This window comes from Podarcis erhardii (genome assembly GCF_964252035.2).
Source record: "Podarcis erhardii genome assembly, chromosome: 13".
Taxonomy (NCBI): domain Eukaryota; kingdom Metazoa; phylum Chordata; class Lepidosauria; order Squamata; family Lacertidae; genus Podarcis; species Podarcis erhardii.
Window position 1 is genome coordinate 55,050,686 of NC_138502.1, and position 16,096 is coordinate 55,066,781.

General features: G+C 46.8%; 1 protein-coding gene across 1 annotated transcript in view; it reads left to right on the top strand.

Moving 5' to 3' along the window:
- The window catches only part of SGSM1 (small G protein signaling modulator 1), a 90,717-nt gene that overhangs the window by 32,431 nt on the left and 42,190 nt on the right, over window positions 1–16,096 (top strand). The window contains exons 4-8 of the mRNA XM_081836508.1: window positions 92–244; window positions 4,390–4,457; window positions 5,770–5,915; window positions 6,398–6,529; window positions 7,949–8,073. Coding sequence (XP_081692634.1) covers window positions 92–244; window positions 4,390–4,457; window positions 5,770–5,915; window positions 6,398–6,529; window positions 7,949–8,073 — 624 coding nt within the window. The remainder of the gene's footprint in view (window positions 1–91; window positions 245–4,389; window positions 4,458–5,769; window positions 5,916–6,397; window positions 6,530–7,948; window positions 8,074–16,096) is intronic.

Below are 16,096 nucleotides of genomic sequence, written 5' to 3' on the forward strand. Positions count from 1 at the left end.
TGCATCAACTTTGTGCATGTCTTTCTGGGAGATTTTGGCCGGCCACAGATGTGGGTGAATGTGGGACTTGTTCTCCCTTCTCTCCCCTAAGGCGAAACCAGAGCCCGGGTGTCCAGGAGAGCACACGCAAGGCTTCCAAGCTCCCCAGCCTCTCCCCGCAGGCCATCAAGCACCTCTGGATCCGGACGGCACTTTTCGAAAAGGTCCTGGACAAAATAGTGCTCCACTTGGTGGAAAACAGCAGGTAAAGAGAGACAATGAGTGGCGGCAGTTTCCTTTGCCTGCCTCCGCTCCTGCAGGAGACATCCATAAGGTTCGTTTGCACAGTGAAACTTTGGTCTTTTCAGCATCTGGGTTCATTGGACTTCACATGGGAAGTAGGTGTTGTGATGAATTCCCCATGTGCCTGATCAATTTGTGGAGATCCAGAGGTTGTTTTAGGCCATTTGGAAAGCATGTCTGAAACTGTGTTCTGTTGGACAAGAAGAGCCTGCAGCAAAATGTTGCAGTGCCCCCCCCCCCCCCCGGGCAAAGCAGGAATGTTTTTTGAGGTTATGATATTATAAGTTGCTGGAGGTTTGAGTAGTTTTCCATTTTTACTTCCCAACTGATGCACAACATTTTGTTTCTGAGCATGTCCGGGTGAGCTGGGGAGAGATACTTTACCCCCTTAGGTTTTAAAATATAAAAATAAATAAAATAAGTCACCTTGGAATCTCTCTGGATTAGAAGGTGGAGTAGAAATCAAATAAACAAACAAACAAACAAACAAATAAATAAATAAATAAAGGGCAAAACTTTAATAATATCTAGTGATATTCAAAACCACTATGAACATAGCTATAAACTATACAATGTACAGAAGCCAACACAATTCTATTAAGGATAAAAACATGTCTCTGTGTGGTTAACACCAGACTGCAAGTACTGCAGAACAGCTTGTTGCCCTTGGGCTGAAGGCATTTTGCCTAAATTTTAGGTGCTGCAATTGAGTATTGTATCATGTCTTCTGATGGGGGCTCAACATTCTCAGCTGCTGGTCAAAGCTAGCCAGCAAGGGATATGGTCTAGTGGGGTGCTGGATTCTCCCTGGCTCTGGGTCTCCTTGGGTAAACACAGATCAGGAGGAGAATTGGGCAGCGCAAGATAATTTGTGATTTTGGAAGGGAGTGGAGTGGGCTTCTTGTAGTGGGAAAGCTTCTCCCCCCCCCCCTTTTTCCTTTCTCTTTAACTTCTTAAAAGGTGCTGTCATTTAAAAAGAATATAAAAAGGAAGAAGACATTGGGTGGTGGGGAAGGAGATAGGGAAAAGTAAGAAGCTCCCACTTCTGTCATGGTAGCCTCTAAAACTGCCCCCATCCCAAACTGTGTCAGGGCCTGTATGATCACTGAAAAAGTCTCCTCCAATTAGCGCCCTTCAAATAAGGTGGTGTATTCGGGACAGCCACTGAGATCTCCCTCTGCAAAGAAATCTATGCCTTCCTTTTGGGCATGGATGTGGTAGAGAAGGACATCACTGCCTTTAACCTGTGTGCTTTAAAAGCATTATAGCTACAGGGAAAGGCAGGAGGGAGCCTCACTGATGTTGCATCATGCTGAATTTTAGTCTCCTGCAGGCCAGACTGAAAGGAGGCTCTGGCAACAGCAGAATTTAAATCCTGTCATTTGTGTTAATTCAAGCCTGTTTCCTTCTCAGTTCCTTTTCCAACAGACTGATAAAATGGTATCCTAGCTTAAGCCAAGCTCATAATTTTTCTTTTTTTTTTAAATAAATGATATTTATTAAAATTCCAAGGGCCACAAAAAGCAAAAGTAAAAGTAATAACACCATATTAAACAAAAACAAAACAACACATCACAATAAGAGAAAAAAGAGGAAAAAAAGAAAAAAAAAAACCCACAAAAACAAAAAACACGACTAATCTTCCCAACTTATCTTTCATTTGCTTGCCTCCTTGACCTCCTCACACCTCCCCTCCCTGTATTCTAATTCGATTAACCATTTCAGCAAATCCTTTCCATCTTTTCCAATTTTTGTTCTGTAATTTATCTCAATATAATGTAACTTTACTTTCCCTCCTTTCACCATTTTTTAAAATCTTATTTTAACAAATAAGCAAATACTTATATATGCTTAACTCCTTATAACATTTCTGCTAAATCCACGAAATATAAATCCACCATTTTTCTATCACTCATTAATTTTGCGATTTTCCAATCTTCTTCCATCAACTCCTCTCCCTGGTTTCAGATTCTGCCAGTCCTTTCCGTCAATTACATATAGTCCATCAACCTGGAGATCTTATGTCCGAGGCTCTTAACTCTTTTCCCTTCTGCAGGTCCCTTCTGCAGATCTTCTTCATATTCTTTAATGCTAGAAAGCAAATCTCGAGAGAACTCCATCCTAACATTACTTTTATTCCTTCTGGACAGTTCAGCCAAATTTCCATAGTTGAAGCTAGAGTCTATACAATGTTTCAGGACGTATTTCAAGATTTCTCCAAATCCAAAGGCCCCCAAAACTTCAATCTCTTTCAAATCCAAGTCCATGTCCCAAAAGTCAATTAATCCCTGGATAGAGAGATCTTTCCAACTTTCCTTCTTCAGTCCAAGTCGGGATCCAATCCTCAAAATCTGGCTTTTTCTAGATTCAATCATAAAAGGCCTCAATTTATAGTCCTCAATTTGCTTCTGTAGAACTAAGGATCCCGCTTGTGTTATTTTAGGTTCAAAAACAACGGCTTTCTCCTTTTCCTCCACCATTTGTTCTGCCAAGGTAGGTTCCTGTGCCAGGTCCTGAATTATTTCTGTGTTGGTACTCACTTTTTGTCTCATATTAGTCACTTTCTGTTCCAAATTATCAGTTTTAAAAGTCATGTCATCCATCTTTTTATGAATCTCTTCCAGCAAATAGTTTGTCTTACATAATGCAGTCAAAATAACTTCTCCTGTCAACATTTTGAATAGCCCAAGGTCAATCTCTGGTTCTCAGAATCCTTATCTTGCAGCTGGAGACCTCCCAGTTACACTCCTATAACAATTTCAAAGGCTCCCTCTAGAGGGAAACAGTCTCCACTTGTATCAGTTCTTTCAAGCACAACTCAGGCATTAAACATAGTTTCGATTTTCAGTTACTTTTTCCTCCATTTTAAATGCAGAAGAGGACAATGGAAACAGTATCTTGCTCTTATTTTAGCTAGCTGTCAAATCCGTTCTGTCAATAAACTTTCCCCAAGCGTCATCTAGCAGACCGTTCCCAGGTTCAGAGCTGTGGTAATTTGATTTTCCCCTCACTCCTGCAGGCTTACTAAGTTCAAAATTTCCCCCCTCTTCACCTGCTTCCAAGGGGGGTTCTGTATTTTTAACCGATGGAGATTTAATCCTTTATCAAAAGCTTTCAAAGACTTTAGCTTGTAACGTCTTTGCTTCAGTCTATTTACAAAAGTGGAAGGCGGACTTCCTGTTTATGACCTTCCCGCTTCGGCGCCAAATTAAGGTACTTAAAGATCCAATTTTCCGTTCTACTCACGGGTAGTTGTTTAAAATCCAATTGTCCACAGAAAAAAGTCAGCGCTCTCCAGCAACAGCAGTGCGGCTTCACTCCGTGAAAGAAGCGGTCGATTCAAAGCACCGCACTGCTCACCCCACGTCGCTCCGGATCCCCAAAACAGGGTTTCCCCGCGAGTAGGGGAGGCGCAAAATGTGCCAGCCGAATCCCAGGTTCACATGCTTCTTCCGCCTGTGATTTCAGTGGCTCTCCGCCTTCGCCGTGGCGGTCAGACATTATTTTTCATGGAGTAAGTTCCTCCTGATCGGAGGAGCTCAGCCATTGCCGGAGGCGCCAACCCGGAAGTCCGCCAAGCTCATAATTTTTCAGTGAGCAGATTAATGGTCATATAATAGCCTAGTTCAGTGCTGGAGAATTTTTACTTTTACTGGCATGCAGAGGCAACTGGAGGATTACCCAGCGGTATGTTAAATGCAGTGCTGTGCTAAAAAAAAAGCCCTCACCCCATTATTTCCCCCCAACCATGCTCCATCAATTAATGAGAGAAATTACATTTGGAAGTTAACAAGGGGGAGAGGAATTTTTGGTGAGATTCTCATGGGTTTTGGGGGTGCTGACCTTATTGGTAAATTGGCCCAGGGGTGGCTGTGAGGGTCCTTACCCTTATCCTGCAGCTGGCAGCCCTACTGGGTGCCCCCAATGAAAGTGATGATGTCATTGGGTCCCTCCTCCCACAGGGCATTTTTGGACGGGGAGGTGTGGGCAGCCAGGGAAGCTGTAGTGCGGTGGAGAAATGTTTCCTGGGAGGAAGATGCACACACCATACCCTTCCTGGGGTTATTAAAGCCTTTCTCTCTCTCGCCTTGTTTTCTGTCTGTACAGCAAATATTATGAGAAGGAAGCCCTGCTGATGGATCCAGTTGATGGGCCAATCCTTGCCTCTTTGCTGGGTAATGTGGCTTCGCTTGCTTCTGCGCTGACACCCTGATGTACTTTGGGGCTGACAAATGTGCTTTTCTGAAGTGCTGTTGAGTGGTAAAACCTGACTGTTTTGGAGCAATAGTTTGCTTGTGTTCGAGATGCTGGGAGTGAATTTTCAAGTTATACAGATAAAGTCTTTTAGAGTAGGTACTTGCAGTTGGGCAGGACCAGAGGTAGAAGTGCATGGGGCACAGAGCCAAGGGTGAAACTCCTGCCTGGCTCCATTTCAGCAAAAGTCAGAGGCTTCCATGCAAGCAAACAGAATAATTATTGCAGTTCCAGGATACCTTCCAGTGGAGCAGGAACACCTGAGAAGGGGGTGGAGATGGGGTGGGGCATTTGTTGTCTGGAGTGGGAGCATGGTCTGGGGAGAGTCTCAGGTCCCCTGCCCTTGCTCTAGATCAGTTGGAAACTCAGGATTGGGAAACCCTGCTCTAAGCAATAAGAGCCCCCACTCCTCAGTATATCTTATTGTAGGGAGGGGGACCCTCTATCAGCTAGGTTTCCCCCTTGGCTGTTTTCTGCTTCCTCTAATGAATGGAGAGAAGAGATGGGGATGCCTTCAGGGAAATGGGGGGGGGGGGCATACCTGCTCCCCAGTGCCCTCAACTGGAACCCTGGAGAAAGTGGGTAGAGAAAAGTTTTTCTTCCGCTCTCATAACACTAGAACACGTGGACATCCCTTGAAGATGAATGTGGGGAGATTGAGGAGAGATGCAAGAAAGTCCTTCTTCACGCAGCGCGTGGTTAAACTATGGAACTCCCTCCCACAGGAGGCAGTGATGGCCACCAACTGGGATTGGGCAGATTCATGGAGATAAGGGCTATCAGTGGCTCCTAGCCGCAATGGCTCTGCTCTGCCTTCACAGCTGGAGGCAGTAAATGCATCTGAATCCCAGTTGCCGGAAGCTGCAGTAGGGAGAGAGAACTTGTGCTCAGGCACTGCTTGTGGGTTTCACTTTGGGGCATCTGGCTGAGGGCGAACAGAATGCTGAACTCAGTGGGCCATCGGCCTGATTCAGCAGGCTCTCCTTGTGTTCTCATGTTCTTCATTATGGTGTCTCAAGGTTATGGGTTCTTGCATCAAGGGCATGCTGCACACACTGGTACTCCGACGTTCTGGGACTTTCCTGATTAATTCAGGGCTCTGGAATTTGGTCCAGCTGTTGAGCTGTGTGGGGCGTCTGTGTGTTTGGGGAGCAGCGGCAAATGGGGTCGGCCACCTACCAGCTTGCTCTCCTTGTTTCCTCCGCCTGCCCTGCCCATTGCCTCCTTCCACAGTGGGACCTTGTGCACTGGAGTACACCAAGATGAAGACCGCCGACCATTTCTGGACCGACCCCTCGGCTGACGAGCTGGTCCAGCGCCACCGAATCCACAGCTCTCACTGCCGCCAAGACTCGCCCACCAAACGCCCAGCTCTCTGTGTAGGTTTCAGAAGCTGCAGGGAAGCAGCTAGGACTGTGGGGCATGTGTGCACATGCACATGTGAGGTTATTGATGTCTTTGTGTCATGCATGTTGTGGGGAAGGTTCATGACCAACACATTCAAATCATCATTCAAATTATCATTCAAAAGATAAAATCAGCAACCAGCTAAAAACCGATTAAAACATCTATCAACATTCTACATGTCTGGGTAGCCCTGTCTAAACAAAAACATTTTTAGCATGCGCTGAAAAGAGTACGGTGGAGGTGCCTGCCTGATGTCAAAAGGCAGGGACTTCCAAAGTGTTCAGGTGCTGCCGTACTAAAATATTGATTCTTACAAAAGCAGAACAAGTATTACGGGGTGCCAGTCGCAGTGCCAGTTCTGCGGATCAAAGTGGCTAAGTGGGTGCATATGGCAGGTAAGGCAACCTAACAGGTAAACTGGTTCCAAGTTGATTTCCTGGCTGGATTCTCCTAGATTCAGAAGAGGCATTCCAGTGGAAGCATGGACGACCGGCTGTCTCTCTCAGCCAGAGACTACGTTGAGTCGCTGCACCAGAACTCCAGAGCCACACTCTTATACGGCAAAAATAATGTCTTGGTGCAGCCGGTGAGTAGAGCAAAGACAGTAGCCTCTCTGGGTCAGAAAGGGCTTGCTTTGAAACCAAATCTAGTAGCCACTAGCAAAGGTGGGAAGCACCATAAATCTTTTACCATGGTCAAATGATCACTGCTGAAACACTGAGCATACATACAGTTATGCTAGCTGTGAGGAGAACTCAGGAAATTTGCAGAATGCTAGCAATTTCTCTCCCCGCCCCAACCATGGAGTGAGTAGAAATCTCTCTTTGTAACCCTCTGGGCTCTGTAATGTCATGGCCCCTCAGTCATAAGAGCTGGAAACTGGCCTCTTAATTTTTAACAGAGATTTTCAAGATGCAGAACAGACCCCCAGAGGGTGTTTGACCCTTGGCTATAACAGTATAACATTAGCTAGGCTGTCACAGGTTCCCCTGTACACATCTAGCAGATCCTGGAATGGGCATGTCTAGTAGGATTGTGCTGTAAGCCATTCAGCTTGAGTTGACTCCCAGAGTGCGGTCCGGGGGGCACTTTCCCGAAGCTAAGCAGGGCCAGGTCTGGTCAGTGCCTGGATGGGAGGCTTGCCTGGCAATGACATTGCTAGGTACTTAAAGAACGGCACATAGGTCAAATTTGCATAAAATCTACATAAGTTGAGCTTTGTGTACAGAAGTCCCAGGTTCAATCCCCAGCATCTCCAGGTCCAGCTGGGAGATCCCCTGCTAGTCAGTGTAGACCAGGCTTCCTCAAACTCGGCCCTCCAGATGCTTTTGGCCTACAACTCCCATGATCCCTAGCTAGCAGGGCCAGTGGTCAGGGATGATGGGAATTGTAGTCTCAAAACATCTGGAGGGCCGAGGTTGAGGAAGCCTGGTGTAGACAATACTGAGCTAGATGAACCCAGGGTCACCTGGCAGCAGCTGTTCCATCAGGTGGCAGGAGAGGAGCGGAGAGAAGGGCCAGGGCCGTCTGACCAGCCTTGTTGGGCATGTCCTTCCATGGCATTTTTCTGGCCCAGCTGCCCATTAGAAGAATTCATAAATAAGCACATCTACCTGAGTTTGCTGATTTCCTCCTCCCTCCTGTTCCATTTTCTTTTTGTTCCATGTCTTTATAGATTATAAGGCTCTGGGAATCAGGATGGGCTGTAACTCAGTGGCAGAGCATCTGCTTTGCATACAGAAGGTCCCAAGTTCAAATCTCGGTATCTCCAGGCAGGGCTGGGAGAGAAGGACCCCCGTCTGAAACACGGAGGAGCTGCTGCCAGTCAGTGCAGACAGTACTGAGCTAGACGGACCAAGGGACTGACTCCGTAGATGGCTGCTTGCTTTGCTAATCCTTTCTTTGCCTTATGGCAGAATAATTAAAGAAAAAGCACCAAATAGATATTTAAATGATAAAATAATTAAAAAGCAAACAACTCTTCTTCCTTTTCCTCTTTTCTTAGCGGGACGATATGGAGTCCATCCCAGGATATTTGTCCCTTCACCAGACTGCTGATGTCATGACTCTCAAGTGGACCCCAAACCAACTGATGAATGGCTCTGTGGGTGATCTGGACTATGAGAAAAGGTGAGCAGCACAGAGAATAGATTATCCTAATGCATATAACAGGATAAAAAAGCAGCATAAAAAGAAACTAAAGTAAGCAGCAACATTATAAGCTGAGTCAGTAGAGCATGAGCATCTCAGGGTTGTGGGCTTGAGCCCCATGTTGAGCAAAAGGGGTTGGACTGGATGACCCTCATGGTCCCTTCCAACACTTCAGTTCTATGATTCCATGAAAAAGTATAGTCATGTCACCCACTCCAAAAGAAGAAAATTAACAAAAGGCTAGTCCCTGCAGCGGTTAAGTTGCTGCAGCACAGAATTTATCCACGTTGAAAACAATTGATCAGCCTCCCTCAACCTGATGCCTTGCAGATGCTATGGACAGCGACTCCCATTAGCGTTAGCTGGGGCTGATGGGAGTTGTAGTTGAAAACACCTGGAAGGCACCAGGCTGGGGGAGGCTGCAATGGCTGCATTTTGACCTGACAGGAGTATTTTGACCTGAAAGGATGTCATATGCTTTGGAGCTTCCTGGCAGATTTAATTAGAATCATAGAATCATAGAGTTGGAAGAGACCACAAGGGCCATCGAGTCCAACCCCCTGCCAAGCAGGAAACACCATCAGAGCACTCCTGACATATGGTTGTCAAGCCTCTGCCTAAAGACCTCCAAAGAAGGAGACTCCACCACACTCCTTGGCAGCAAATTCCACTGTCAAACAGCTCTTACTGTCAGGAAGTTCTTCCTAATGTTTAGGTGGAATCTTCTTTCTTGTAGTTTGGATCCATTGCTCCGTGTCCGCTTCTCTGGAGCAGCAGAAAACAACCTTTCTCCCTCCTCTATGTGACATCCTTTTATATATTTGAACATGGCTATCATATCACCCCTTAACCTCCTCTTCTCCAGGCTAAACATGCCCAGTTCCCTTAGCTGTTCCTCATAAGGCATCGTTTCCAGGCCTTTGACCATTTTGGTTGCCCTCCTCTGGACACGTTATAATAATAATAATAATAATAAATTTTATTTATATCCCGCCCTCCCCAGCCGAAGCCGGGCTCAGGGCGGCTAACAACAATCAACAATCAAACCATCAAATATTCACACATTCTAAAAATATTACATTATAAAAATCAATTAAAATCAAATTAATGGCAACTAATTAAGCAAGATTCTAAGCAGGTTGCCAGAGGGGGGAGTCAGGCTGCGCCCTGACCAAAGGCCTGGTGGAACAACTCTGTCTTGCAGGCCCTGCGGAAGGATGTCAGGTCCCGCAGGGCCCTAGTCTCTTGTGACAGAGCGTTCCACCAGATTGGAGCCGCAGCCGAGAAGGCCCTGGCTCTAGTTGAGGCCAGCCTAACCTCTCTGAGGCCTGGGACCTTGAGGATGTTATTATTTGCAGACCGTAGGTTTCTCTGTGGGGCATACCAGGAGAGGCGGTCCCGTAGGTACGAGGGTCCTAGGCCGTATAGGGCTTTAAAGGTTAAAACCAGCACCTTAAACCTGATCCTGTACTCCACCGGGAGCCAGTGCAGCTGGTATAGTACCGGTTGAATGTGATCTCGCAGCGAAGACCCCATAAGGAGTCTCGCCGCGGCATTCTGCACCCGCTGGAGTTTCTGGGTCAGTCTTAAGGGCAGCCCCACGTAGAGCGAGTTACAATAATCCAGTCTGGAGGTGACCGTCGCATGGATCACAGTGGCTAGGTCAGGGCGAGAGAGATAAGGGGCCAACTGCTTAGCTTGGCGGAGATGAAAAAATGCCGCCTTTGTTATAGCTGTAATCTGCGCCTCCATAGAGAGGGAGGTATCGAAGATTACACCCAAACTCTTAACGGACGGTGCTGGCACTAATTGCACCCCCGCAAGAGATGGGAGTTGCCCCCTCAATCCCATATCATCCCGCCCCAGCCAGAGGACCTCTGTCTTCGAAGGATTTAACTTCAACCGGCTCCCACGTAACCATCCAGCCACAGCTTCCAGGCATCTCGCCAGTGTATCGGGGGCCGAGTCAGGATGGCCATCCATCAACAGATAGAGTTGGGTGTCATCGGCATACTGATGGCAGCCCAGCCCAAAACTCCGGACAAGCTGGGCGAGGGGGCGCATAAAGATGTTAAAAAGCATCGGGGAGAGAATCGCACCCTGAGGCACTCCACACACCAAGGAGTGGCGCGATGACAATTCCCCCCCGAGCGCCACCCTCTGTCCCCGACCAGAGAGAAACGAGCGCAGCCATTGAAGGACTGTGCCCTGGATTCCCACGTCGGCAAGGCGGTGGTCCAGGAGTTCGTGATCGACCATGTCGAAGGCTGCTGACAGATCTAGAAGAATCAGCAGCCCCGACCCGCCTCGATCCAGCTGCCTGCGGAGATCATCTGTTAGGGCGACCAGAGCCGTCTCGGTCCCATGACCAGCACGGAAGCCGGACTGGAATGGATCCAGAGCAGATGTTTCATCCAGAAACCTACCAAGCTGTTCAGCAACCGCTCTCTCAATCACCTTACCCAGGAATGGAAGATTTGAGACCGGGCGGTAATTGGATAGATCTAAGGGATCTAATGATGTTTTCTTTAAGAGCGGACGCACCACTGCCTCCTTCAGTTCCCCTGGGAATATCCCGGTGCCAAGGGACAAATTGATGATATCCCCCAGGGGGGCCCGCACCTCGTCTGGACACGCTCTAACCAGCCATGACGGGCACGGGTCAAGAGGACAGGTGGTGGGCTTTCCAGCTTGGAGGAGTCTGTCCACATCGGCTGGAGATATCCGGTCAAAATGGTCCAATACTGGACCCGAGGACAGTCGAGGGGCCTCCAGTTCCTTTATTGTATCCAAATTGGCAGGGAGGTCATGGCGGAGCAACAGGACCTTCTCCGCAAAAAAGCTCGCAAATGCCTCACAGCTGTGTGTCAGATTGTTATTTAAATTTGGCTGTCCATCAAGGGACGTTAAAGACCGAATTATACTAAATAATTGCGCCGGGCGAGAGCTAGCGGATGCAATGGAGGCCGAGAAGTAAGACTTCTTAGCGGCCTTCACAGCCATCTCATAGGTTTTCATAAAAACCCTATAAGATGTTCTTGAGGCTCCGTCACGGGCACCCCGCCATACTCGCTCTAGCCGTCTGAGGTCCCGCTTCATTTTCCGAAGCTCCTCGGTAAACCAGGGAGCCCGGTTTCTGCGGGGTCGCAGAGGGCGCTTAGGTGCGATCTCATCGATGGCTGCCAGGAGCTGGGTATTCCAGCCCTCAACAAGCTCAGTCAATGAGTCGCCAGGGAGAGCAAGGTCCCGCAAGGCTTGACGGAATCTATCAGGGTCCATCAGCCTCTGCGGGCGAGCCCAAATCGGCTCGCCACCTAAGCAGGGTGGGGGTGGAAAGTCAATCCTGGCTTTCAGAGCGTAGTGATCAGACCATGGCACCTTCATCGAAGGAGACATGATCACATCTATACCGGCACCAAAGATCAAATCCAGCGTGTGGCCTGTTCCAGTTTGTCAGTGTCCTTCTTGAACTGTGGTGCCCAGAACTGGACACAGTACTCCAGGTGAGGTCTGACCAGAGCAGAATACAGTGGCACTATTACTTCCCTTGATCTAGATGCTATACTCCTATTGATGCAGCCCAGAATTGCATTGGCTTTTTTAGCTGCCGCGTCACACTGTTGGCTCATGTCAAGTTTGTGGTCAACCAAGACTCCTAGATCCTTTTCACATGTACTGCTCTCAAGCCAGGTGTCACCCATCTTGTATTTGTGCCTCTCATTTTTTTTGCCCAAGTGCAATACTTTACATTTCTCCCTGTTAAAATTCATCTTGTTTGTTTTAGCCCAGTTCTCTAATCTGTCAAGGTCGTTTTGAAGTGTGATCCTGTCCTCTGGGGTGTTAGCCACCCCTCCCAGTTTGGTGTCATCTGCAGATTTGATCAGGATGCCCTTGAGTCCATCATCCAAGTCGTTGATAAAGATGTTGAATAAGACCGGGCCCAAGACAGAACCCTGTGGCACCCCACTAGTCACTCTTCTCCAGGATGAAGAGGAACCATTGATGAGCACCCTTTGGGTTCGGTCAGTCAGCCAGTTACAAATCCACTGAGTGGTAGCATAGTCAAGACCGCATTTTACCAGCTTCTTTACAAGAATATCATGGGGCACCTTGTCAAATGCCTTGCTGAAATCAAGGTAGGCTACATCCACTGCGTTCCCTTCATCTACCAGGCTTGTAATTCTGTCAAAAAACGAGATCAGGTTAGTCTGACACGACTTATTTTTCAGAAATCCATGCTGACTATTGGTGATCACAGCATTCCTTTCTAGGTGCTGACAGACTGTTTGCTTAATGATCTGCTCCAGAATCTTCCCTGGTATTGATGTCAGACTGACTGGGCAGTAATTATTTGGGTCCTCTCTTTTCCCCTTTTTGAAAATAGGGACAACATTTGCCCTCCTCCAGTCTGCCGGGACTTCGCCTGTTCTCCAGGAATTCTCAAAGATGACTGCCAGTGGTTCTGAGATCACATCTGCCAGTTCTTTTAATACTCTTGGATGCAGTTCATCTGGCCCTGGAGACTTGAATACATCTAAACTAGCCAAGTATTCTTGTACTATCTCCTTAGTTATTCTGGGCTGTGTTTCCTCTGCTGAATCATTTGCTCCAAATTCTTCAGGTCGGGCATTGTTTTCTTTATCGGAGAAGACTGAGGCAAAGAAGGCATTGAGGAGTTCAGCCCTTTCTGTGTCCCCTGTTTGCATTTCACCATCTTCTCCTCTGAGTGACCCCACTGTTTCTTTGTTCTTCCTTTTGCTACGAACATACCCATAAAAGCCTTTTTTGTTGCTTTTAACCTCTCTAGCAAGCCTGAGTTCATTCTGTACTTTAGCTTTTCTGACTTTGTGTCTACACGTGCTGGCTATTTGTTTGAATTCTTCTTTGGTGGTTTCCCCCCTTTTCCATTTTTTGTACACATCCTTTTTTAATCTTAACTCAGTTAAAAGTTCTTTAGATAGCCACCCTGGCTTCTTTAGGCACCTTCCATGTTTCCGTCTCATTGGTATTGCCTGAAGTTGTGCTTTTACTATCTCCCTCTTAACAAACTCCCAGCCATCATGAACTCCCTTTCCTTTTAGTATTACTGTCCATGGGATCTCACCCAGCACTTCCCTAAGTTTTATGAAGTCAGCTTTCTTAAAGTCAAGAAATTGAGTCCTAGTATGCTGGGCTGCTCCTTTCCGCTGTATAGTAAACTTCAGAAGAGCATGATCACTCGCACCTAATGATCCTTCCACTTCTACCCCACTAACCAGGTCATCAACATTGCTTAGGACCAGATCTAAAATGGCTGTTCCTCTTGTTGCTTCTCTCACTTTCTGGACAACGAAGTTGTCTGCAAGGCCAGTGAGGAATCTGTTTGACCTTATGCTCTTGGCTGAGTTTGACATCCAGCAAATATCCGGGTAATTGAAGTCCCCCATTACTACTATCTCCCTTCCTTTTGCATGCTTGGCCATCTGTTCCAGGAAGGCATCGTCTATGTCCTCCGTTTGGCTTGGGGATCTATAGTAAACTCCCACAATGAGGTCCCTGTTATTCTTCTCTCCCTTAATTTTGACCCAAATGCTCTCACTTTGGCTTTGAGGTTCTAAATCTTGGGTCTCTTCACAGGTATACACATCCCTGACATATAACGCCACTCCTCTTCCTTTCTTGTCGGGTCTGTTCCTCTGAAATAGATTGTATCCCTCCATTATTACATTCCAGTCATGGGACTTATTAATTAGAGGAGTTTGATAAAGATTTCTGTGTAGATCTTGGCAAAAGGAGCCCTACAGGGGAGCCCAGAACATCTGTGGGCACCTGGAGGAAGGAGGCTGGACTACATAGGGGTGGGAGGGTGGGGGAGCTTTCTTTGCTTCTTAGACAAATTCATCGCTGGGAGAGGGCTATCGATGGCTCCTGGCCACCATGGCTCTGCTCTGCCTCCACAGTCAGAGGCAGCTGAGCTTCTGAATCCCAGCTGCTCAAAAGTGAAGGTGAGGAGACGACTCTAGTGCACAGGTCCTGCACAGACATCTGGTTGGCCCCTGTGAGAACAGGGTGCTGGCTGAGATGGGCCCCTGGCCGGATCCAGCAAGCTATCCTGCTGGCTCCTCCTTCCGCTGGGTGGGGCTCCGTATTCTGGCCTCAAGCACGTTGTCCCAGCTGCTGCATTTCCCCAAAGGTCAAGGGAAAAACGCCTGCTTTCCTGTGTTTGCTTTTGCAAGGCCTCAGGTAGCATGGCTGCACTTTTTTAAGCCTGGGCAAAGAGAAGTGAAAGGCAAATGAAACCCCAAAAGTTTCAGTCACCGCCTTTTGAAGAAGGGTCAGAGCTTGTCCTGCCCACTCAGGCTCCTCCATTTAAAGCACTACAGTGGTACCTCGGGTTAAGTACTTAATTTGTTCCGGAGGTCCGTTCTTAACCTGAAACTGTTCTTAAACTGAAGCACCACTTTAGCTAGTGGGGCCTCCTGCTGCTGCTGCACTGCCGGAGACCGATTTCTGTTTGTTTTTGTTTTTTTAAATAATATTTATTCCAGTTTTAAAGGTTACAAAAAAACCCACTAAATTAAGCAAGAAAAAACAAAGCAATACATCACAATAGATACAAACAGACAAAAAAAAGAAAAAAACAGCACAGAAAAATACGAACAAAAAACAAATCAAACCTTCCCATAACTTATTTTTCATCTGTTTGTTTCCTTGACCTCCTCAAACCTCCCTTTCTTGTATTCTAGTTCAATTAGATATTTCAGCAAATCCTTTCCATCTTTGTTTTTATCCTAATAATTTATCTTACCATACTGTAATTTTACACTCTCTTCTTTCACCAATTAACAATCCATTATTACTTAATCCTTTATAACATTTCTGCTAAAGCCACATAACTTCATTCCAACATCCTTCTAACATTCCTTAATTTTACAATGTGTCTGTAAATAAACTTTAAATTTCTTCCAATCTTCTTCCACCGACTCTTCTCCCTGGTCTCGGATTCTGCCAGTCATTTCCGCCAGCTCCATATAGTCCATCACCTTCATCTGCCATTCTTCCCGGGTGGGTAAATCTTGTGTCTTCCAGTACTTTGCAATAAGTATTCTTGCTGCTGTTGTGGCATACATGAAGAAATTTCTGTCCTTCTTTGACACCAATTGGCCGACCATGCCCAGGAGAAAGGCCTCTGGTTTCTTCTGAAAGGTATATTTAAATACCTTTTTCATTTCGTTATAAATCATCTCCCAGAAAGTCTTAATCCTTGGGCATGTCCACCAAAGGTGAAAGAATGTACCTTCGGATTTCTGTTCTTATCCTGAAGCAAAGTTCTTAACCTGAAGCACTATTTCTGGGTTAGTGGAGTGTGCAACCTGAAGCGTATGTAACCTGAAGCGTATGTAATCCGAGGTACCACTGTACAACTCAACTGGAAAGAATCATGGCGTACCCCCAAAGAATTCTGGGAAGTGTAGTTTGGGAAGGGTGCTGAGAGTTGCAGAGGGTCTCCTCTTCCCCTCCCAGAGTTATAATTTTCAGAGTGGCTTAACAGTCAATCCCTTTTCAGCAGAAACTGAAAGAGGAATGTGGGGGTGTCTGTCTCCTAATATCTCTCAGGGGCCTTAACATTTGGAATAATTGTGTGAATGAGGATTCTAACATTTAAGTCACTTAAACGTTTCAATAAAGCTGAAACGCAACAAACAGCAATTGAGGTTTTATGCAGATTTCTATTCACTGTGATTTAACACTCAAGAGCACTTTTCACGGAGGGGGCGGAGGAAGAAAGAGCACTCGGACACAGAGCTTTCAAGTGTGAATCATGCCTGGGAAGGGAGGAGGAAAAGGTGAATAAGTCCTTAGTTGTGCTCGTCAAGGGTTAGGAGGAGGCTGCCCAGCGTCAGAACCAGTGCACCCTCTGCTGGGGTTGAGGCAGAATGGCCGGCACTCTTCATACTGCTTTGTGCCAGTTGTCAGCAGGGATTTTCTGAGCGAAAGCCTGGACCTTCCGCCAAAGCCAAAC